The sequence below is a fragment of the Megascapheus bottae genome, chromosome 16, assembly GCF_031878675.1.
Source record: "Megascapheus bottae isolate mThoBot1 chromosome 16, mThoBot2.hap1, whole genome shotgun sequence".
NCBI classification, from domain to species: Eukaryota; Metazoa; Chordata; class Mammalia; order Rodentia; family Geomyidae; genus Megascapheus; species Megascapheus bottae.
In genome coordinates this window covers 10,455,356-10,480,905 of record NC_143524.1, presented here as the reverse complement: position 1 = coordinate 10,480,905, position 25,550 = coordinate 10,455,356, and the positions used below count along the sequence as shown (strand labels likewise).

Here is a 25,550-nt window from a genome sequence, read left to right as displayed (position 1 = left end):
AGACTCAAAACCTAGATCCACAACTACATTATGCCATCAAAAATTTTGATGTAGCAGGAGCATGGTCTCATATGTTGTACAATAGTTTCACTTAAAAGCAAATCCTATACGGAGACCATACACTATACACATACTTCATGACATACAATTAAGATATGAACTTCTGAAAGTAGTCTCTTAAAATACCTGAGACTATGCACAAGATTGATTCTGGAAAAATGTAAAGGAAGTATTTATTTTTTCCAAGAGTGACAGGGAATCATTTTATCCTCCCAAAAATTAAACAAAAAACAAGTTTAAATACTAGGCAAGACTGTCATTTTAATCTCCTGAACCTAACTTTCCTCTGCAGGACCCTAATGAAAGCATTTTTCACTTCCTTGTTTCTCAGACTATAAATGAGTGGATTCAGCATGGGTATGACAATAGTATAAAACACAGAAGCCACCTGATCCTTTCCCAGGGAGTAGGACTTCTTGGGTTTTAAATAAGTAAAAATGATGGTACCATAGAAGACGGTGACCCCCATCAGATGAGAGGCACAGGTGGAGAAGGCTTTCTGCTTTCCTGAAGTGGAATTGATTTTCAGAATCATCGACAGAATCGACACATAGGACACACATATTAAGATAAGTGATAATATTACTGTAGAACCAGCAAGAAACATTATCATCATCTCAATGTCATAGGTGTCATTGCAAGACAGGATTAAAATTGGGGATGCATCACAGAAGAAGTGATGGATTACGTTGGAGTTGCAGAAGTGCAATCTGCTCATGCAAAGATTATTGACAAGGGAATCCATAAGGCCAACCATGTAGGAGCCAGTGAGCAGGGCTCGGCAGAGTCTTGGTGACATAATCACTGGATATTGCAAAGGATTGCAGATAGCTGTGTAGCGATCATAGGCCATGGAAGAGAGAAGAAAACATTCTGTAGCACTAAGCAGAATGAAAAAATACATCTGAGTGAAGCAGCCCACAAAGGAAATGCTCTTGGAGGAAGTCAGCAAGTTTGCTAGTGTTTTAGGAGTGATGACATTTGAATAACATAGGTCCAGGAAAGAAAGGTGAGTGAGGAAAAAGTACATGGGAGTGTGAAGCTGGTGATCCAGACAAATGATCACTGTCATACCTAGATTGCCCAGCACAGTAATCAGGTATATCAGGAGAAAGAGCAGAGACAGCACCACCTGGATGTCTCCAGAATCTGTCAATCCCACGAGGATGAAGAAGGACACATTTGTGTTATTCCAGGTTCCCATTGTATGCTGCTGTTAACTATTGAGAAATGAGGGATGATAGCATAAATTATTCCATGAGGTTTTATTCTATGACAGTTCAGTCTTCTTTTCTGTGTTTAATTTTGTTTTCTCAAAATTGGTAATAAATGTATACTGTTTGACTCAATTATCAATGTCTAACCATATGGACAGACTGACACTTGAACACAGAATATTAATAGTAATACATTTTCTAATGATAAAGAATCTGAAATTGTTCCAATGATATCTTTCATGACAAAGATATTCAACCTACCTAGTGGTACACCAATGGTGTTATAATTTTTACAATATCCTACATATGGAAAATCAAGCCAAACTTCAAATCTATCTGAATTCATTGAATATGGATGCTGATTCTAGTCTTAAATATTTGACTCAAAACAACATGATCATATCAGTATTCCATTTGATAGTTATTTCTGTACATCTGAAAGAATGTTTGTCAGAGTAAAGAATGAGAGGAGACAAATTCAGCCTATCAAGTACTATTTATTTGTTCAAAATGTCGATTTCGTCAAATTCCAAATTTTGCCTCTATGGTTTATATTAGTGCACATTTGTATAATACCACCAATAAAGGATAATTTCTAACTTATGTCATATATTTCAATGTTGATTATTTAAAATAAACTTCAAAAATTGTATTTTGAACAATCTGAATCAAATCTACATTTTTTTTAACATTGATGCTGTCATCTGTTAACATAAGGCCCACACCATATGTCTACAAATGTTTTCCCAATGTGTCCATTATCTGACCTAATTTTAAAGTTTTTATGAGAATACTTACTGTGATCCAAGCATGGTGAAAATCAAAGAATTTGTCTAATATCATCCATACAATTGGTCAGTCCTCAATGCGCCTCTGAAAAAAATATATAATGAATTAAAGGAAATGAAAAGCTCTGTTTTGTAGAGCATTTATTTTTGTGTGTATGCACATTTTCCCTATGTATATACATTTTCCTGTGTATTCCCAATTTTTTGTATTTTTTTTCATTTCTTCTGTGGTAAGTTAAATCACTTTAGAAACTTTGTTCTGGTGATTTAATCAAAAGTAGGCTAGGAAGAACTGTCTGAACAGGAGCCCAAAATACTACTTTGATTTTCTGTACAGCAGTGAATATCTTCTTTCCCAACATGCTACCCCCAGGATGCCTTATTTAAAATGTATGGAGAATTGTGAAACACTGTGTCAATCTCAGGGACTAATTTCCAGGAAAAAAATTACTTGGCATGTGTTCAAGGTCAGAAGTTCAAAGAGTGAATGTGTGAAGTGTTCCGCTTTTTATCTGGTTACAACATGAAGAACATGATCACGTTATCCTATTGATCATGTCTTCCTCTAAATATAAATATATATATTTTAAAGTTAGGTTCATATTAATTAGAAAATTTAACATAAATATTGACTTTGTGACTGTTGCTATAAAGTGTTATTTTCAAATGTTAACATGAAAAATTACAAACTGCAAAGTACCATTATGCCATGTTGAGAAAATCTGTATTATAAATTATGGAGTACAATAAAATTCAGAGAAATATATCAGAGTCATTTTAAATTAAATTAAGATTTTTGTCAATTATTGTATATTGTATATGAAGTACTTATTTGGATATATATATTATATCCATGAAGATTGCCTAATTATTATTATGCTGTATATTTAGCGTCTTATGCTCATTTCACAGTGAAAAGTGTGTCCTATGAAATGACCTGTGCCTTGTGAACACTTGGTGAACATCACAACCCCCCTTGGTGACTCCTCATTGAGTCAGTGCACAGAGAGTTCCTCAGCCCCTGCCACCGCTCTAATTATCCAGTTTCACAGGACTGTGGAGCTTCTCTATTCTGAACTAGCTGTGTCCTGTCCTGAATCTCTATGTACTACCTGTGAACTATAGCTTACTGGTAGCTCTACTTGATTGCTTATTAAAAATAAGTGTGAATTATCTTCTTCCCTTCTAACAAAATGTGCTTTGAATAATTATGTTTAAGGCAAAGATAACAATTTTTTTTATATTCCAAGGATCTAATTTGAAGCTAGATTCTTGCCAGGTCATTATTTGTGTATATAATTAAACATTGGTGACAGTATTTCATACTAGCATATTAGTAATATAAGGACATGAATTATCGCATCAAGGTGGGGCTAGACTGAGGTCAGGAAGCCTATGCTGAGTACCAAAATACTATACTAAAAGGAATACTTAAGCATTCAATCAGCAGTAGCAAGAATATCTTTCTTTTTCTATTGGAATTGCTTTGCAAGCAATTGGAATTGCTTTCCAAAAGTATATAGTTGTAGCAAAAACTAAATGTTGTAAATGTTTCTGTCTTCAGCTATAACTAAAAGAATTCCAGTAAACCTATTTTTAACTATATAAGGGAATATGTTAGTAATTCTTTTGATATTTGGATTGTGGAAATGTGAAATTTGAACAGTGTGAAAATAGTATTGTATCCTAAAACTGGAGCTAATAAAATTGCTGGAAAATGAAAAAAAAATGTGTGAGGAAATGATAAAATAATTATGTCAATAATTTACTGGGCCCAAACAGGTGAATATTTCCTTAAGAGAATGAGAAAGGTGAAATTAAGGATAATAAAGTTGAAATACTCAAGCAAGCTTTATGTTTTTTTCAAGATGAAGGAAACAAAAGGAGGATTTGAAAAGGAATGAAGTCAGCATCACAAAAAATTTCATTTCTAAAAGGAAATTGTTTATATCCCAGATTTTTAGGAGACAACTTATTGAAGTAAATAAGTAGCATTACTTTATATATTATATATTTGATAGATTTTACATGGACATTGTTTTTTTTTTTTTGCCAGTCCTGGGCTTGAGCTCAGGGCCTGAGCACTGTCCCTGGATTTTCTCAAGGCTAGAGCTTTACCACTTGAGCCACAGCACCACTTCTGGCTTTTTGCTATGTATGTGGTACCAAGGAATCAAACCCAGGTCTATCACTAGGCCAAACTCCCGGCCCCTGGACATTGCTTTTTAATAAAAACTTTGGTTGTTCTGATAAAGGAAAATTTATGATTTCAAAATCCACAGTCAAACTATGTTATGAGCAGAGCCTAAGACAAATAAGAGAAATGAGTGATTTTCTAAGTCATTGTCTACTTGGTGACATAATTTGAAGAAATCACTCTAAAAAGAGTTGCTGTGCACAGATTTTTACAGCGAATGTGAAATTGACATTGACCGAGTGTGTGTATGTATGTGTGTACAGGTGCAGAGAAAAATTATATACATATACATATATGTAACATATTTTTCAGTTCATCAGTATTAGGGAAACCATGCTAGTTTTAAAATATTGGTCATAAAACTAATGCTATGTTAACATAAATCCACTGGGATTATTTCTGTATGGTGGTTTCTGCTCTTTGGAAATATGTTCAAGTGTGTTCTAGAAATTCATAAAGTGATTTCATAAATAAAGTGAGGGAGAGTGAATAAAGGAAAATCACTTCTATGTATTTCTGGAATTATAAAAACAAAACTTACTGAATTTGTTAAGATGGAAGAATGATGATGATTGACAGAGACCGATAAAGAGGTGACTTTGGTGAGGGCACCCTGTGTGCTTCTACAATACTATAACTAATTTAAAAAAATCTCCTCTATAGGCCAGAGTCACTGAAAGTCCAGGATTTTACATGGAAGCTGAGAGGACTTTGCCATGCAACTTTGGATGCCATGATGAGGCGAACCACACACTTGTGGATTCTTGCTTGTTTAGGACAGAGCCAGCCAGGAAGTCCCCAATATACTGATCCAGTCCAGAGACCTCTCTCCAGTGCAGGTGTTCCCACCTGTAGAGAAGCACAGACTTCACCCCACAAAATACCAGTCACTGGTTCATCTGACACAGCACCTTGGCCTTCTGAGCATCCTGTACAGAGGGGAGTGGATCTGAACTGACATTACAAGCTGCCTGGTATTGAGAAGTGCTTCTATCCTCAGCTGGCAAAATGGCTGCATTTACTCAGAGACTATATTTTCTGGGACACTTCCTCCTGACTTACTTTTCTCTCTCACATTTTCAGGTATGGTTCCTGATAAATTTCTATTTTACAGAAAATTTTGCTCCTGGAAGAGGACCACAAGCATTCCATACTTAACATCTTCTTTGTGTAAAATTAGGCTTTGCATGATTAAGTGTGAATCTTCAGTAGTAAGGTTAAACCAATACCAGGGAATAAGTGACTTCAGTGACTCACTGTGGTCACCTTCTAAACAACCAATGATTCAAAATTCTTCTGAAAGAACAAGGTGCCTAGCCACTTCCAGGATAGAAATGGAAGACCCAGTGTGTGACTTTCACAAAGTGTTTTCCGATATCCGTTTTCATAAGGGTAAGTGGGAATCAATACTACTCACCTGTCTTGTCTGCATTATAGGACAGCAAGTTCTGTTAACTGGATGATTGGGAACCAGAGATTGGCCAGGGTGGAATCCCAGAGCCATTTGTGGATACTTGTACATGAGGCTAAATTATTCTACAACATCCAATGAATCACAGTCTGTTGCCTTTCTTCCTTTTGAAAGTAGAGTCAAATCTTTAATAGAAATGATTACGTATATATACAGATACATATTTGTGTGGATATATATGTATACACACATACATATATATTGATTTTCATTAAATGGATTTCCACTCTTTTGTTTAATCACATTTTTGCTTTATTCAAAAAAAGAAAATCAAAATAAACAATGACATATTTATTTTGGATGAAATCAGAACTAATATTCTAGGGAAAAGTATGGATTTCAAGTAAATGTTAGTAGGAGACCTTACAGAGTAGACTTGCAAAATTTTTATTTACATAAATATTGTCTTCAATCCTTAGTTTTCTTATAATCATAACTATCTTTGCTATTTATACTTTATCATGTTTCACATGGATTTTATAAAGACAATTGACATTTTATTCGATATTTGTACCACTTTACCATACTTACATGTCCATCACAAAGTATTATGGAAGTGTTTTTCCAAAAGCTGTTAATTTGCAACAGAAAAAAGGACATTTTTCCATACTCATTTTTAAAAATGAACTTCACAGGACATACAACAGTTGCATGGAAAATTTAAATCACAAGTCTACCCTACAGATTAACTTACAAATGCACTCAACAAACATGTCAAACACCTATTATGCTATAAATACTTTCCTATGAGTTTGGGGACAATGAAATTCAGTGAGATTTGGTTATAATTTCCTTAGAGGTATAATAATTAATCCAGATGTGGTCAGTAGTGAAAATGCTATTGTAGTACATTTTCACAATGGAAAAGATAATGATAGAACAATGTCAGAAAAAAATCCATATTTCTTGAGGTCATGATAAATAAAAATCTTTAGAGAGAGCAATTTTCTTGGTAGTTGAATGTAATTCTTTCATTTGAAGGAAAAATACCTTAAAGAGTATGATGAATATATGCCAGAAGAAGCCAAAAATCATTTACATGATAGTGACCAAAGCAGGTATTTTATGATGAACAATAAGCCTATAGATAGTTGTCCACAGCTCTTAATTAGATAAGTAATCTTGAGAGGAAGGGCAATATGAATGGACGTAATAGCCTAAATTATAGGAAGCCAGAGAAACTCTGAATCATCAAGGGAGTCAATGTCCAAGGGAACAGATACGTATCCTTTATGTGAAAGGCTGTATCAGAAGTAAGATTTAGAGAAAACGTAGTCATTTAACAGACACTGAAACAGTGAAGATTATAAAAGAAGAAACTCGATTGAAGAGTATTTGAGAGACACAATTAATAAGAAATATTTCAATAATTTTCAACAGTGTCTACTTAGTATTACTGCTGCATTTTTTCATCATTTGTCTCATCATTTCTGGGCCCCCACCCCAACTCTGCCCCCCAAAAAACCAACAAATTATTTACTATGACAAATTTTGAGTGATTTAGCAGATACACACATAAGAGTTATTGAAGGCACATGTATAATTAACTTCATAAATTTAATTTGTTCTAGATGTAAAGTATTCCATAATTCTGAGTTTTACCCAAATCTTGAGAAAGCATTCGTTGACAGCTTTCACTGACAAAACTATGAAGCATTAGATTTTCAGTGAATTGCATCCTTAAAACAACAACAACAAAAATTCAAGCCAGCTGAGGTGACTCAGACCTGTAATCCTACTCAGGAGGCTGAGATCTGAGGGTCAAGGTTCAAAGTCAATTTGGGCCCATAAGGACATAAGACTCTTATCTCCAATTAACATCTAGAAAGTGCGAAGTAGGGCTTGGCTCAAGTGTAGAACAGTAGCCTTGAGCTGAAGAGCTCAGGGACAATGCCCAAGCCCAGTTCAAGCCACATGACCTAACCTCCACCCCCCAAAAAAAGAATTCAATATTTTCCAAATATTCTTAAATAAATGTGAAATGCCTTACTGTTTCTTCAATAGTCTATTCTAAAATCAAATTTAGTCACTGCCAGATATTTCCTTATCTTATATTTTTGTCTTTGTGAATTAAGCTAACTGAAAAAAAATTAGTACTAATCTTACAATTTGTGCCACGATATTAACTTTGTCAAAACAAAATACTTTAAATCTGGAGAACACCTGCAATTTCAAGTTTTATACATTAGTTGTCATTAGAACCAATTCATATGTTGAGGTTATACACTAAACACATATTTCATGGTTTCAAATTACAGCATGGACTCCAAAAAACATACCCCTGGTAATAGTTAAGACTGTATCCAGAGGAAAGGCATGACCTCAGATAAAAGACAGAGTCTACTTAAACGAGAGACCAAAGATACCCTCAAAAAGACAAAAACAAGAGGTAAGTTTAAATGCTTAGCATGACTGTCATTTTAACTGTCTGAATCTTCCTGTTTTCTGCAAAACTCTAATGAAAGCATTTTTTACTTCCCTGTTTCTCAGACTATAAATGAGTGGATTCAGCATGGGTATGACAATAGTATAAAACACAGAAGCCACCTGATCCTTTCCCAGGGAGTAGGACTTCTTGGGTTTTAAATAAGTAAAAAGGATGGTACCATAGAAGACGGTGACCCCCAGCAGATGGGAGGCACAGGTGGAGAAGGCTTTCTGCTTTCCTGAAGTGGAACTGATTTTCAGAATCATTGACAGAATCCACACATAGGACACACATATTAAGATAAGTGATAATATTACTGTAGAACCAGCAAGAAACATTATCATCATCTCAGTGCCATAGGTGTCACTGCAAGACAGGATTAAAATTGGGGATGTGTCACAGAAGAAGTGATGGATTACATTGGAGTTGCAAAAGTGCAATCTGCTCACGCAAAGATCATTGACAAGGGAATCCATAAGGCCAACCATGTAGGAGCCAGTGAGCAGGGCTCGGCAGAGTCTTGGTGACATAATCACTGGATATTGCAGAGGATTACAAATAGCTATGTAGCGATCATAGGCCATGGAGGAAAGGAGAAAACATTCTGTACCAACAAGCAGAACGAAAAAGAACATCTGAGTGAAGCAACCCACAAAGGAAATGCTCTTGGAGGAAGTCAGCAAGTTTGCTAGTGTTTTAGGAGTGATGACATTTGAATAACATAGGTCCAGGAAAGAAAGGTGAGTGAGGAAAAAGTACATGGGAGTGTGAAGCTGGAGATCTAGACAAATGATCACTATCATACCTAGATTCCCCAGGACGGTAATCAGGTATATCAGGAGAAAGAGCAGAGACAGCACCACCTGGATGTCTCCAGAATCTGTCAGTCCCACGAGGATGAAGAAGGACACATTTGTATTATTCCAATAATTCATAATGGACAACTATTGAGAATTTAAAGGGGTTACTTAGCGCTAAGTTCTTTAAAATGTTTGTTGTAGAAAGAATCCAGTATTCATTCATGTGTTTGCTAATCCAGGGGCTGAAACTCAGGGCTTAGCTGCTATCCCTGGCATTTTGTACTCAAGGCTTAGTTTTCTACCATCGAAATTACAGTTCTATCTGTGTGTTGTTAGTTAATTGGAGACAAAAGTTCCAAAAACACTCCTCCCAACTTGGCTTTGAAGAATTAATCTCAGATTTCAATCTCGTGTGCAGGTGGGAATGCACCAAATACACTAATATTTCCACATATTTCAGACATGAGGAAGGGTACAAAATGTAAACATCTTATCTGAAATTGTAAATACACATGGTGCCTCTTTTGAGTCCATGACTCAAAGTGATAATGCTGTATTCCAGGTGATAGTTATTTCTGCAAACTTGGGCAAAAAGATGAAGAAAATAAACAAGGTTAGAATCATATGTAAACTCTCACATGTGGTTTGTTAGTTTTTCAGGGCCCTTAACTACAAATGAAGTTCACTCTACCTTATTCTAGAAAGTGTATTAGATTTGTATACCGCGCATAACCTATTTACATCCAGATCTTACCGTATTTTCCTAAGTTAGTCCTTTGTAAAAAATTTCCTCAAAAACTTATTTTTGAAGCACAGATATCATAGAGTTTAATTCCTTCACAAATTCTCACATTAGTTTAGATAAAACACAAATAATAGGTGGACAGATATTCTTCTCAAAAAAACTACTACGTTTTTCATCTCATAAGTTGCTCCAATTTTACAGTGCAACACTAACACTGGCAGACAAAGAATTGTTGAAATACCACAAAATTCATCTCTGCCCTATGGGTTTCACAAATAGAATGTGAAAGCTCCTTTAGGGTCAGAAAACACCTGCAATGTGATATTTAATTCCTACTTAAATAGCTATTTTTATGTTTCTAAATGTGTGGTTTTTACTTCTATGGAAAATTACATCTCTATATTTGGTTCCAGTTGTATAAGAAAAAAGTTTACCAGGAAGGTCAGCCTCAGAAAATTCCAAAACCCTAACATGATTATCTGCAAGGCAGTAACAATCTTCTTCACTTGCACTAGTTCCAGGCCACATTATTTATAGATCATAGAGAATCAGGCAACAGCATCTCATTCTCAGGGACCAATTTCCAGGGAATATTACTTGGCATGAGTTCAAAGATAGAAGCTCAAGTACTAAAAACTTTTGCTTTTTCACATAGATGTCCCTCAAGAAAGACCATCATCATTTTGAAAATTATGAGGCATTATTTTAAATGATATTAATCAGAATCTTGTCTGAAACCCTTATAATTCTAACGAATTTATCTTTGTCAGTAATATTTTAGTTGAGAAATAAAATGGACACTATTTGCACTGTTGTTGTCTTTTGATGCTTTTCTTAAAAATGCTATTGGCTGTCTGATTAGTCCCTCCTGCTGGAAAATACTTTCCTTAAGCATAACTTTTCAAATCATGGTGATTCAATTACAATTTTGTAGAACTTAGCATACCCAGGAATCACAATATGGTCAATTCCATGAGAATAAAATTACTGAAATAACAACACAAAAAAGTATCAGTGATTGTATCCCTTTTCTGGGATTTAGAAATATTAAAATGTATAGGCACAGCCTCAATTTCAGGGGTGGAATAATTTGCAATAAAACAGAAAGCTATTTCCACATAGCAAAATCTTATTCTGAAAAAAATCTGTCACTAAAAAGAAAGGCAGAGTTTTATCATTTCATCACCGTCAGTCCATTTTCTGCAGTACTTTGATTAAGATCATTCTTCTAGGTTGAAGGTTGAAGGCCACTTGACCTTCATATTATATGAAACACTTATTCCTTATCGGCTCAAAACAGTAGACTTATAATAAATTGTGTCCACCTCAGTGATTATTTCACTATCCAGTCATAGACACACTACTTGTTTTCCAAATTGACACTTAATAATTATATTAACTTATACATTTAATGTTAACATGATATAAATACAAGATTAAATTAATATGGAATAGAAATTTTCAGTGAAACCTTTGTTTTAGGATGGATACTATAAAATTGATAGAAGGGGGGAGGGAAACGGGGCCCAAGACATGAGAAAGGGTATCAATGTATGCGAAGTAATGCACCTTCTATCTGGTGCATATAATGTAACCCTTCTATTAATTACAATAAAAATATATGAAAAAATGGAATCAAAATTTTAAGATGAAAATTGTATTCTGAAAAGTATGAATTGAAAAGTATGATTATGTAATGAGCAAAAAGTATTCTAACAGTAATGGAATACACTAAAATTCAGAAAAGTCCATGAGAACTACTTCAAATTATAATTTCAAATTTATTAATCATTTTACTCCTTATAAACAATGTTTATTTGGATATATACAAGAAGAAACACATAAGTATTGTGCTGTTTTTAGCATACGATGATAATTTCATACATACAAGCACATAAAATTTTGATTCTGTACAACTTACTAATACTGTTTTCCCTCTTTCTTTGCTCATTGATTCTTTCCTCCACACATTGCTTTTTTTTGGTTGGTCGTGGGGCTTGAATCCTAGGCCTGTGGGTGTCCCCTCATCTCTTCAGCTAAAGGCTAGCACTCTACCAATTGAGCCACTGCGCCACTTCTGGTTTTCTGGCGGCTAATTGGAGATAAGAATCTCATGGACTTTTTGTGTATGGACATTTAATCTTTTTCTTTGTCTTATGCAATCCAACTAGAATCCACACCCAATAAAGGACTTATTTTACATTATTTTTGCATTCCATTATATGAGGTTGATGAAATGAGATGTGGGTATTGTCAAAGTTAGCTTCTTAACTTCAACAAAACTTTTAGTATTATTATAAAGCAATGTGCAAAAATATGTCTGAACAATGACAATGAAAATAAGGCTCTTAATATTTTAGTGTCAAACAAGATGATTAGGAGAAAGAAGGGGAGGGACAGTGGAAGAAAACCATGGCAAGCAATATTATTGTTCAAGAAATAATGTACCCACTACCTGATGAATGTAACTGTAACCCCTCTCTATATAACCCTAGCAATTAAATACAATTAACCTGTTGCAATAGCCTCAAAAATTCTTAGGAATTAACTTATCTAAGGAAGTAAAGGATCTTTATGATGAAACCTTTAAAAAAAACCTGAAAAAGGAAATTAAAGCAGAACTGAGAAGTGGAAAACTCTCCCATGCTCCTGGATGGGAAGAATTAACATCATGAAAATGGCAATCCTGCCAAGGGCCATCTACCAGTTCAATGCCATACACATCAATATCCCAATGTCATTCTTTAAAGAGGTAGAGGAAGCAATCCAAAAATTCATAGGAATAATATAAGACTCCAAGTAGCAAAAACAATCCTTAGCAGAAAGAACAGTGCAGGAGAAATACCAATACCAAACTTCAGATTCTATTACAGAGCTATAGTTATAAAAAAATAACTGATACTAACACAAAAACAGGCCTGAGGACCAATGGAAAAAAAATTATGAGCCAGAAATCAATCCAGAGACTGATGGCCACCTAATCTTCAATAAGGGAGCCAAAAACAGGATGGAAGAAAGACAGCCTCTTCAACAAATGGTGCTGGCAGAATTGGTTAAGCACCTGCAGAGAACTAAAATTGGATCCTTATATATCACTCAGCACCACAATTATTTCCAAATGCATGAAAGATCTGGAGGTAAAAGCAGATTATCTGAAAACTTTACAGGAAGGAATAGGAGATTCATTAAGGCTCCTTGACACAGATAGAAACTTTCTTAATAAAGGCCTAGAAACACAACAAATTGAAGAAAGTTTGGGCAAGTGGGACTGCATTAAACTTTAGAGCTTCTGTACAGCAAAGGAAATAGCAAATTAAATAAATATCCCTCAGAGTAGAAGATCTTCACTAGCCATACAACAGACAGGGGCTTCATATCTAAAATATATCTACAGCTAAAAAATAGAATCTCACAAAAACAATGCTCAAAAAAAACCCCAACAATGCCATTAAAAGGTGGGATAAAGACTTAAAGAGAGACTTCTCTGAAGAGGAAAAAAGAATGGCCTGTAGTCTAGACACATGAAGAAATGCTCAACATCTCTGGCCATACAAGGATTGCAAATCAAAATGACTTTGAGATTTCACCTCACTCAAGTTAGAACTGCCTTTATTAAGAAATCTAATAACAAGAGATGCTGGCAGGGATGTGGCCAGAAGGCATCACTACTACACTATTTGTGGGAGTGTAAGCTTGTTCAACCACTCTGGAAAGCAGTATAGAATTACTAGAAGGTCTAAACATACAGCCTTCCTTTGACCCAGCAATTCCACTCTTTGGCATTTACCCAAAAGTCCAGAATCAAGGCGGTGGTAAAGCCCCTAGCACAACAATGTTCACTGCAGCACTATTTACCTTAGTGAAGATTTGGAATCAGCCCACATGCCACTCAGTAGATAATTGGATCAAGAAGATGTGGTATTTATACACAATGGAATTGTATGCTGCCATCAGAAAGGATGGCATTGCCTCATTTGTAAGGAAATAGAAAGACTTGGAAAAAGTTATGTTAAATGAAGTAAGCCAAACCCAAAAGAACAGAGGCTCCATGGGTAGATATGTAGATACATAGATAATTAGAGAGTACATATCTAGGATTCTCCTCATTGAAGATCACAATAGCTCAAAACCTATGTACGTATGGCTATATAGGATGAGGCTAAGTGAAATGAACTCTAGGATATGGAAACAAGAGTTTCATCATTGTAATTGTTATTCTTAATGTACTATATGAAGTTATTTCTTTTCTCTTTTTTTCCTTTATGGTTTATCTTGTTACTGTATCTGACTTTGTTACTTGGTATATTGTATATACATTTATTTGTTTATTCGAAGTGGGAAAGGGTAAAAACAAGATGATTAGGAGGAAGTGGGGGAAGGGAAAGTGGGAGAAAAACATGGGAAGAATGCTGAAGAAAAATGTTGGTGAGTGTAACTGTAACACCCTCTATACGTTACCCTGATAATAAAATAAAATAGAAATAGAAAATGAGATACAATAAAAAAGATAGAGTAGGAAATCATACAGTACTCAAAGACTAGTCAGGTTTTCATCTGATTAGAGATTCATATCTAGAATACATAAAAATGAATATTATATACCTCCAAACTTCCCAGTGCAATTACTAAATCTGCAAATGAGCTAAGTGTTTTTCCAGCAATGACAAAATGGCCGATGAATACATGAAAAAATGTACAACTTCTCTAATGATCATAGAAATGCAAATAAACCTAAAGTGCAATTATTACTCAGTGCAGTCAGACTGGCCATCACCAGGGGAAGAAAATCTCCCAGAAACATAACTTTGTATACAAGAAAGAATGGAAACATTATTCCTCGCTGTGAGGAACTCAAAGTGGTACAGCCACTGTGGAAATCTGTGTGGAGTTCCCATTCTCAGTACCAAAATACCAACAAAAATAAATAAAGGAATGGATTATGGAATGAATAAATAAATAAAACAATCAATAAAAAGGGAGGGGGTGGTTTGGGTAAAGTGATTCAGACTCTTGCTTTGCATACCGATATTTCTGCTCAATCTTCCTCAGCAAGCATAGTATTGGTGTTCTTAAACAGGTGTTTTAAAATTGTTTTCTTTGTTTATTTGTGCTTACTCTCAGTAGTGACAAACACAGACCCTCAGAAACAAAGGTTGGTGTTTTTTCCTGTTGTTTTAATTTTTTTTCCTGTTGAATCATCCAGGTACAACTTTGTCTTTAACCCATGCACAGGTGTTTCCTGAAGATGCCTTCAGCATGGCCAACAGAATGTAACCATAGGAGAGCAGGACAATCAGGATGGTGACCGCCTCAATGGAACTCACAAAGACAAAGAGCAGAAGCTGGTTTAGGTGAGTGTCAGTGCATGAGATGGCGAGCAGAGGAGGGATATCACAGAAGAAATGCTGGATGTCATTGGAGCCACAGAAAGACAGGCTACAGGTGGCCACTGAGTGTGTACAGTAGAGTTCATTAACCCCCCCCCCACGAAAGAGGCCATGATAAGGGCCACACAGACTCTGGGGCACATGATTACCGAGTAGAGAAGAGGGTGGTAGATGGCCACGTAGCGATCATAAGCTATGGCGGCCAGCAGAAAGCACTCTGTGGTCCCACAGGTCACAGCAAGAAACATCTGTATGGCACAGCCAGACAGAGCGATGACTTTCTTCTGTGATACAAAGTCTACAAGCATCTTGGGGGTAATAATTGTTGAAAAGCACGCATCCAAAGAGGATAAAACACTCAGGAAATAGTACATGGGGTTGTGCAGTCGAGAATCCCCAGCCACCAGTACCACCATTCCTAAATTACCCAGGAGTGTGAAGAGGTAAATTGGCGGAAAAAAGAAGAAGAGGAGAATCTGAAGCTCAATGTTATCTGTGAAACCCCTGAGTACGAATATGGAAACTTCTGTGATATTTTTCATGACAAAATCATATAGAACAGGCTTGAAGATATTCAAGAGATTGCTATTTGTGCAACTTAAGAAAAAAAGAAAGGGTAGTTTGGGAGGGATGGGTGAGAATGCTGAAAGGGGTAACATTGGCAACTACTTGGTATAACTACTTTAAGACAAAATGACTTTAAATAAACACCACAAACGGCATATTTCCTCTATTTATTGGCAATGTATAAATAAGCAGTGTATCAAGGGATGAGTAACTGATCAGGAATCCAGGTTTTCTGGTATTTGTGCACTATCCAATTGCAAATATAAGTTTTCACACACTGGTAGTCCTATTGCACTTTCAAAATCATCATATCACCTGATTAATTATTCTCATATTTAATTCTTATTTTCATAATTATGAATCCCCAGAGGGTATCAATTAAAGATTCTGAGGACACTCAAATGAGTTACTATATCAGCAAACAAGATACAGAATGTGAAAGTCTATTTCTAGATATTTTGATTATTGTGTAGTGATTTACTGTAATCTGCTCTTCTCAGCACGTGAACAATATCTACTCGGTGTCAAAGATATGCTAATAAAATTCAAATTTGAATATAAAATATATCTAGTTAGTTTGATCCAATAAATTAGCTGCTTCCAGTATTATAAAAATATTTTGTTAGAAAGTTCCCCCAAAATTTCTAGCATTATTAGATCTGCCTATTATTAAAAATTTATAATTATGGTATTTTTTCTGTTACTGGAGATAAGTAGCTTCATGTTACTAATGAACCACGGCCAGTATGTTTTCATAAGTTTCTATCATTCCATTAGCTTTTGTCCTCCTAGCTAATTCATTAATCATTTTCAATCCTTTCAAATACCTAAATTTTTGTTGGTCTTCATGGTTTTCGAACTGCTTTAAATCTTGAATACAAACCAGAGACTTTTTCCTAGAAACTAGAAATATTGTTTTAATGTTGGTGTGTTTAAGTATTGTCTATACAAGCAATGAAATAAGCACTAAATGACTCAATGTCATAGGTAAAATAATAAAGCATAATATTTATTTGAAACCATACTAAACCAAATATTTATAATTACATATAAAAGTAATTTCTAATAAAGGAAGAAATGAAAATTGGTATTATTAGTTTTATCTTTATACAAAAGATGTATTGAATATAACCTTCCTTTTTTATGTATTCACTTTCTGCTTTTGGTTGACAGTTCAATACTATTGGGAAGATAGATTTTTATTATACGCAGGCATTTTTTTTTATATAATGCAATTCACAATATATTTGTGTGCGCATCGAATATACACAATCTTTTGTTATAGTATTTTAATCAGTACTTTTCCAGATAAGAATATATTATATCTCAACCAAACTCACTTCAACCATTATCTGAATTTTCTAGTTGTCAAATATTTGATCACAAATATATATAATATATATATATAATGATCAAATTATCAGGAATTATATATAGGAGTTTTGAGTTGCATTTCTCATGCTTCATTATTTTTATTTAATTTAATTTTTTTCCTATTCTTAGGGTACAACACATAAAGGCAAGTACTCTACCAACAATTTTCTTCTGTGAGTAGGGTAGACCTTTGTTCTGAAACACTTTCATTCACAAACATTATCAGGATAACCCATAGTTATAAAGCAATAGTTTGATTATTGTTTTTCCCTGAAACCGACACTTTACTGGACTATTTTTTAACTAACAGAGAATTTTACAAATTGTGTAATGTACTGACACCCAGAATATGTTTTGGATTACATAAGGTATATTTGTACATTAGTGAACTTCACTTCCTTGCTTGAATGAGATAAGAAATGTTCAAGGTGTCAAGCACTTCAACTCAATTGTTCTTGAAAGTGACATTTTACAGTGTGAAATAATTTTAAATTAATATGCATTGTTTGTACATATTAATGAGATTTGTCATATATAAGTAAATGCATACAACGTGTTTTTCATTATTCTCCCTTCTGGTCCCACACCCTAGGAATCAGAGTGACTTTTATTTTTTTTATTTATTTATTTTTTTTTCTAGTCCTGGGCTTGGGCTCAGGGCATGAGCACTGTCCTTGGACTTTCTCAAGGCTAGAGCTCTATCACTTGAGCCTCAGCACCATTTCCGGCTTTTTGCTATGTATGTGGGGTACCGAGTAATCAAACCCGGGTCTTCGTGCATGGTAGGCAAGCACTTTAACCACTAGGCCAAACTCCCGGCCCCTCAGAGTGACTTTTAATTTATAATTTCCACACAACAAAATGGAAACCTAAGTATTACAAGCTTTTCTAATGTAATATCTTTATGTCAAAACAAATCAGAATTGTAAGGATAAAATGACTATAGCTCTTAGAAACTGTAATAATAATCAATTTTTAAATGATAATTCCTGTATGTGAATGCAATTGGAGCAAAATGCAGGAAACAAAAATATATTTAATGTTTTTACACTAAGTTGCAAAGGAAGACAGATGATAACTGGCTTTTGAGCACTTGAGACAGTAATGGATTTTTGTCTGAATTACTTTATTCTTTGCAGCAACATTCTAAGATCAATGTCAAAGGCAAAGTCAATATGCTATCTCACTCAAAATGCTGGTACTTTCACCTGTTTTGCAATACCTCCGGCTGGTAAATCCATGCCTCTGACAATTGACCTTCCCCAATCCCCTTACCCTTAGTGTAAAACAAAAGAAAACATTCTTGAAGTGATTTAGAATTTTTAAAATGCTTGATGAGAAAAATATTCAAAATCAGAAGTACTATGGGATTGCTTCAAAATCATGTAATTAATGGGGTCAATCAAATGGAACTATTGATTGCATTCTCCTTTCAATGTTAAATTGCATTTTTTTTACATGTTTATTGGCCTTGTTTGCAATTTCCTAATTGATCATACTTCAAGGTGACTTGTTTTCTTTCCTTGAGAAAAATTATTGTTTTTTATTTACTTTTTTGCTTTCCACAAGGTGATCAGTTTGAATTTGGGAATAGAACTTTCAATAAACTAAAATTTACTATGTACATTCTACCTATTTAGACAAGAAGAAAGGAAAAAAAATTATAATATCTGCTATTAGCAATATAGTTTAGTAAAACATGAAATATTGAATTTTAAGGTTTTTAAAATATTCAAAAAATGGCGTGGAATGTCTCTTACCTGTGAATCAAAAATTGCAAATTTAGAATTATTATGAACATGATTCATTTAGATGGTTTATATGAACTTACTCAATTGTTCCTGAATCCCAAAGGAGATATTGTTCCTAGGGGAATGCTCAGCAATTACCTTCTTGTTCAGAAAATGTGATGATAATTTACTAAAATAATTCATCTGTAAATGTCTCTGGAAAAAGACATATCATGCAATCATTTATACACTGAAAAGAGTTCTTTGATCTCTAGTTTAAAGTAACATTTCAGAAAACTTTCAAAAATGCTTGAATAAAAGATAAGAATCTTTAAGACAAGAATATTAAAAATTATGACAGAAATTTTCTATTTACTGGGTTATAATTCAACTTTCCAGGGCCTATTTTTCTCATGCTAGTAATATATCAAAACAAATAATTTGAATAAGCTACAATAGCATGCAATCACAGCATGCCTTATGAAATGTAGTAGATGGATGAAAAACTTGTATTCAGATACATCTTCATGCTGTTCTGTTCACATTACATACTTTTATTTAGAAATATGCTTTGGGAAAGCCTCCCTCCTGAACCTGAGCAGATAGTGTTTCTTGGCAGTGCAGACCTGGCGGCTCCAGACAGAGCCATACAGGCCCAGAGCCTTCACCCAGCCATGGCGTGGACCTGCCAGCTTCATGGAACCAGAAAATCCAGCAATTTGTGAGTAGCTCCGTGGAGAAATTTCCACCTCTGCTCATAGAACAGCACTGGGAAGGAATCACCTCCCCAACCAGCCAAGAACTGCTGGAAAAGACCCTGCCCAACCAACTGGAGCCTGAGAAGTGGTGCTGGCAGCGCCATCATTCAAATGGGCAAAATATTTCCCAGAGGCAGCTTAGCTGGATGTCTGTCCCAGGCACTAGCGGAAGTTCCTCCCCCTGGGTGGGGTCACATTCCTGGTAAACAAAGCTCCTCCTGACTCCACTGTTGGTTGTTTTCTTTTTTTTTTTTTTCCTGCCCAATCAAACAAACTGATCAGAAAACCCACAAAGCCAAATAGCAAGAGAAAAAGACTTTTTGAAGTGTTCGGATCCCGAATTTAGCGGAGACACAAGTTTCCTATCCCATCCCCCCTGCCTCAAAAAAATCCAAACTGAAGAATACCCTTTTTTTTCTTTCTTTTTTTCCCCTTTTATTCCTACCCATTTTTATTTGCATTTTTATGTGTTGTTATTTTTTTTTTTGCCATTTTACCTTCACATTTTTTTAATGGTATGATTTTTTTCCTTCCCCTACCCCCTACTTTCCTTCTGTCATTGTGGTTGTTCCTAGAAACATAATGACAGCACTGGGTACAGACGGGATACAAATGATGTTTATATTGATACAGTCACCTGCTTTTCCATCTGTTGGTTCTTAACCCTAGTATTTCTTGTCTAAGAACTCACAGTTGTGTGGGATCTCCTCCACCTTTTTTCTTGTTTTTCTTTTTCTTTTTTTGGTATATTTTTATTTTTTTAATTTGTGTCATTGAACTCCCCTGGATATACCTTCCTCTTTTCTCTATATATTCTTCTTATTAATCTTCTTATTTTATCTTATTTTTTCTAAATTTTGTACTCAACTATTTTACCTTTTATCACCTTAGGTCAGTTATCCTTACATTATCCCTTTTCTTCATTACTATATTAATCTTACACTCCTACATTACTCTTTTTCTTACCTCCCTTCTTGTCTTTCATACTGTTTTCTAGCTCTGGTCATTTGTTCATCCTTCAACATTTATAATGCATGGATCTATAGTTGATGGTTGTTGAGCAATACTGTATATCTAGATGTTCAATTATACTGTAGGACCAGAGGGAGTTAAATATAATAGAGAATAGATTGTGGGGTTTATTTTTTGGTCATAAAACTGTGATCAGTGGTGGTATTAGATTTGTCTGTAAGTGCACAAAAATAGAGAGAGAGAGAGAGAGAGGGAGAGAGAGAGAGAGAGAGAGAGAGAGAGAGAGAGAGAGAGAGAGAGAGAGAGAGAGAGAGAGAGAATACCAATCTAAAATTGTGAACATCTACTGTCTGGCCAGCTAAAGAGCTCTAGGCTGATTATATCCTAAAAATTGTAATCTTGTTTAGTATTAATCTTGCCTCCATTTTCAAATGGGCAGAACAAGAAACTCAAGAAAAATGGCAAATCAAGGAATAGCATCTCCCACCCAATATAAACAGGCAATGGAGCAGACAATAGAAAAACCAGAAGAGAGTCCTCTAAATGCTATACAAATGCAATTGATAAACATAATTAATGAAAAGTTTGAAAACATACAGAAAGAGATACGTGAGGAATCTATATCTAAACGAGATGAAACCATGAAGAAGGTGATACGTGAACAAGAGGAAGCATAAAGGAGGCCATAATAAAGAAAAAAGAACAAATTCATAGGATCCACAAACAAAAACCTGACCGAACACCAACAAATGTCCAATGAGAGTAAAGCTGCTGAGCTAACCACTCAAATGGAAATCAAGGAGTTAAAGAAGTCCATACATGATCTAAAACAAGAGATACAAGGCATCAAAAATGAGCAATTGCTCCTAGAAGAGATTTATAATAGAAAAAACCTAGATTCATAAGGCCATATAATATGACACTAAATGAAAGGACCTCCAGGATATAGAAACAAAAGCCATATAATGAGTGATTGTTGTCCTTTAATGCACTATGCTATCTCCTCTCTTTTGCTGTCCCAGGGTTATCTTATATTGTTACAGTATTTCACTTTGTTATCTCATATATTGAACATATGCTCATTTGGTTAACTAAAATAGGATAGGGAAGGGGGGAAAATAAGATGAGGGATTGGGGTGGAGGGAGGGAAATGGGGACCAAGACATGAGAAAAGGTATCAATGTATGTGAAGTAATGCACCTTCTATCTGGTGAATATAATGTAACCCTTCTATTAATTACAATAAAAATATATGAAAAAAATGAGCGTCTAGAAGGAAGGGAGATGAAGAATAAAGTAGAAAGTTATCATAGCAGTTTCGACAATGCAGAAGAGAAAATATCTGGGGTTGAAAATAATCTAGTTGTTATAGAGAAAGAACAGAAAATGAGTCAAACCAAATCTAGGAAATTTGAGAGACTGCTTCAGGAGGGCCAAGATACAATTAGGAAGCGTAATTTAAGATTAATTGGTACTGAGGAGTGCCTGAAGAAAGAGGTCAATGGTATTGGAAATATATTTGAGGAAATCATCTCAGAGAACTTCCCAAATATCCAGAAGGGCAGGCCCATCCAGATACAACTAGAACTCCAGACATGACCAGAAAAGGACATCCCACCGCCATATTATAATACATACAGGATCAATAGAGACTAAAGGAAGGATCCTAAAAGCAGCCAGGGAGAAGAGAACAATCACCTACAAAGGAAACAGCGGAATGAGAATAACCACAGATTTCTCAGCAGAGACCATGCAAGCAAGAAAAGATTGGAAGGATTTATGTCATGCCCTTAAGAAAAATAACTACCAACCAAGAATACTGTTCCCAGCTAAACTCTCATTCATAACTGAGGGAACAATAAAAACCATCCATTCCAAGGAAAAGTTGCAACTGAACCAGCATTACAGAAAATTCTCAAAGATCTCCTACACATTGAAAACCAATACAAACATGATTCTGACAAAGAAATGGCACCTAAAAATCATACCAGCTAAGTACTGCAAGAACTGTCAAGCCACAGGCCCTAATGAAAGTTGTTAAAAATGGCAGGAAATAGTAAATATATTTCAGTCCTATCTCTCAATATCAATGGACTTAACTCTCCAATTAAATGGCATAGACTGTCTAGTTGGATCAAAAAGCAAGATCTATCATTCTTGCCCCCCAAAACAAACATTTTTGAAAGTGAGAGGTTGAATAAAGTTTATCAAGCAAACGGCCCCCATAAACAAGTTGGAGTTGCCATCCTTACATCAGATAAAATAGACTTCAAACTAAAATTAATGAGAAAATACGGAGAAGGTTATTAAATACTAATAAAGGGGTCTCTCCTCCAGCGGGACATAATCATCTTAAATATCTACACACCTAATCCCAGAGCACAAACTTCTTCAAGCAAACTTTACTTTCACTAAAACCACATATAGATCGAAACAGAGTGGCTGTTTGTTACTTTAACATACCACTCTCACCTATGGACAGATCAATCAGGCAAAAACTCAACAGAGAAACCTCAGAATTGAACAACTGCATTGACCAACTAGATCTAACAGATATCTGCAGATTATTTCACCCAGCAACATCACAATTTATGTTTTTTTCAGAAGCACATGAAACATTTTCCAAAATAGACCACATTTTAGGGCATAAAACAAACCTGTGCAGATTCAGAAAAACTGAAATTATTCCCTGCACTCTCTCAGACCACAAGGGCATCAAATTGGAACTGAACACCAATCTCCACCAATGAAAAACCTGTAAGTCATGGAGATTGAACAACACATTGTTGAATCACCAATGGGTCATCGAGGAGATAAGAAGAGAAATTCAACAGTTTATGAAATTTAACAAAATATCAGCTCCTTTGGGACACAGCAAAGGCAGTACTCAGAGGAAATTTTATAGTTCTGAGTGCCTACAATAACAAATTGGAAAAATTGCAAACCAACAATTTAATGTCACGTGTTAAGTTCTTAGACAAAGAGCAACAAACCAACCCTAATTCCAGTAGAAGGAAGCAAAATATTTAAAATCAAAGCAGAATTAAATGAATTGGAGTCCAAAGAAACTATAGAAAGAATCAAAAAAACAAGGATTTGGTTCTTTGAAAAAATTAACAAAATTGACAGACCTTAGCAAGTCTTACCAAAAAAAGAAGGGAGCACACCCAAATAAACAAAAGAACAGACGAAAATGGTAATATCACAACAGAAATTACCAAGATCCAGAGCATCCTGAGGTAATACTTTTCAAACATTTATGCCAACAAATTTGAGAATCTAGAAGAAAAGGATGGATTTCTAGCCAATATTAACATACACACTGAACCAAGAAGACCTAATCCAACTAAACAGACCTATTTCAAACACTGGAAAAGAAATGGCAATAAGAGACCTTCCATCCAAGTAAAGCCCAGGGCCAGATGGATTCACAGCTGAATTCTATAAGGTCTTCAAAGGAGAGCTCACACCAATACTCCTCAAGCTCTTCAACAAAATTGAAAATGAAGGCTCTTGGCCAAACTCATTCTACGAAGCCACTATAACCCTTATCCCCAAACCAGACAGAGATTTATCAAAGAAAGAAAATTATAGACCCATTTTGTTGATGAATACTGATGCATAACTTCTCAACAAAATACTGGCCAATCATCTTCAGCAACTCATCAAAAAGTTATACACTTATGATAAAAACAGGATTCATCACAGGGATGCAAGGTTGGTTCAACATATGCAAATCAATTAATATAATTCAGCACAGCAACAAGAGCAAGGACAAGATTCATATGATTGTCTCAATAGATGCAGAAAAGGCATTTGACAAGATCCAACACCCCTTTATGCTAAAAGCTCTGGAGAAACTAGGAATCCATGGAACATTACTCACTATAATAACGGTTGTGTATGACAAACCCACGGCTAGCATTATACTTAATGGCGAAAAGCTAAAGCCATTTCTTCTACAAATCAGGAACGAGATAAGGATGCCCACTCTCTCCACTCCTCTTTTACATAGTATTAGAATTCCTAGCCAGAGCAATAAGGCAAAAAGCAAGCAAAATGGGGATCCAAATAGGGAAAGAGGAAGTGAAACATTCCCTCTTTGCAGATGACGTGATTCTGTATTTAAAGAACCCTATAGACTCTGCTCCCAAGCTGCTTGAGCTGATTCAAATCTTTGGCAAGGTAGCAAGATATAAAATTAACCCTCAAAAATCATCTGCTTTCCTATATGCCAACAATGAAAGGAATGAGGAAATAATCAGGAAAGCAATGCCTTTTTGCAATAGCCTCAAAGAAAATAAAGTACCAAGGAATTAATTTAACTAAGAATGTAAAGGACCCTTTTGATGAAAACTTTAAAATACTGAAAAAGGAAATTAAAGAAGAACTGAAGAAATGGAAAAAACCTTCCATACTCCTGGATCAGAAGAATATCATGAAAATGGCAGTCTTGCCAAGGGCTATCTACAAATTCAATGCAATACCCATCAATATCCCAATGTCATTCTTTAAAGAAGTAGAAGAGACAATCAAAAATTTCCTATGGAATAATGAAAGACCCAGTATAGCAAAAACAATTCTTAGTAGAAAGATCATCATAGAAGGAAATTCAATACCAAACTTTAGACTCTATTGCAGAGCTACAGTGAAAAAAAACAGGTTGGTACTGGCACAATAATAGGCCAAAAGACCAATGGAATAGAACTGAGGACCCAGGTATTAACACTGAGACATATGGCCACCTAATCTTTGATACGGGTGGAGCAAAAATAGAAAATGGAAGAAAGATAGCCTCTTCAACAAGTGGTGCTGACAGAACTTAAGCACCTGCACAAAGCTAAAGTTGGATCTTTCTCTGTCACCTTGCACCAGGATTAAGTCCAAATGGTTCAAAGTCCTCGAGGTAAAAGCAGTTACACTGAAAACTTTACAAGAAGGAATAGGAGATACAGTAGGTCTCTTTGGTACAGGTAGAAAATTTCATAATAAGGACCAAGAAACACAATAAACTAGAGAAAGCCTGGGTAAGTTGGACTGCATTAAACTGCAGAGT

At 35.1% G+C, this 25,550-nt stretch overlaps 2 protein-coding genes and 1 pseudogene across 2 annotated transcripts; all 3 read right to left on the bottom strand.

Moving 5' to 3' along the window:
- Positions 1 to 316: 316 nt before the first annotated feature.
- On the bottom strand, positions 317 to 1,264 carry LOC150052717 (olfactory receptor 8H1-like). Its single transcript, XM_090348795.1, has one exon. It carries the CDS (start codon positions 1,262 to 1,264, stop codon positions 317 to 319), a length of 948 nt encoding a protein of 315 aa, XP_090204921.1.
- A 6,884-nt stretch (positions 1,265 to 8,148) lies between these two features.
- LOC150052716 (olfactory receptor 8H1-like) lies at positions 8,149 to 9,096 on the bottom strand. The gene has a single exon (XM_090348794.1). The coding sequence runs from the start codon at positions 9,094 to 9,096 to the stop codon at positions 8,149 to 8,151; it is 948 nt and encodes a 315-aa protein (XP_090204920.1).
- A 5,805-nt stretch (positions 9,097 to 14,901) lies between these two features.
- On the bottom strand, positions 14,902 to 15,635 carry LOC150052715 (olfactory receptor 5T7-like; annotated as a pseudogene).
- Positions 15,636 to 25,550: the final 9,915 nt, after the last annotated feature.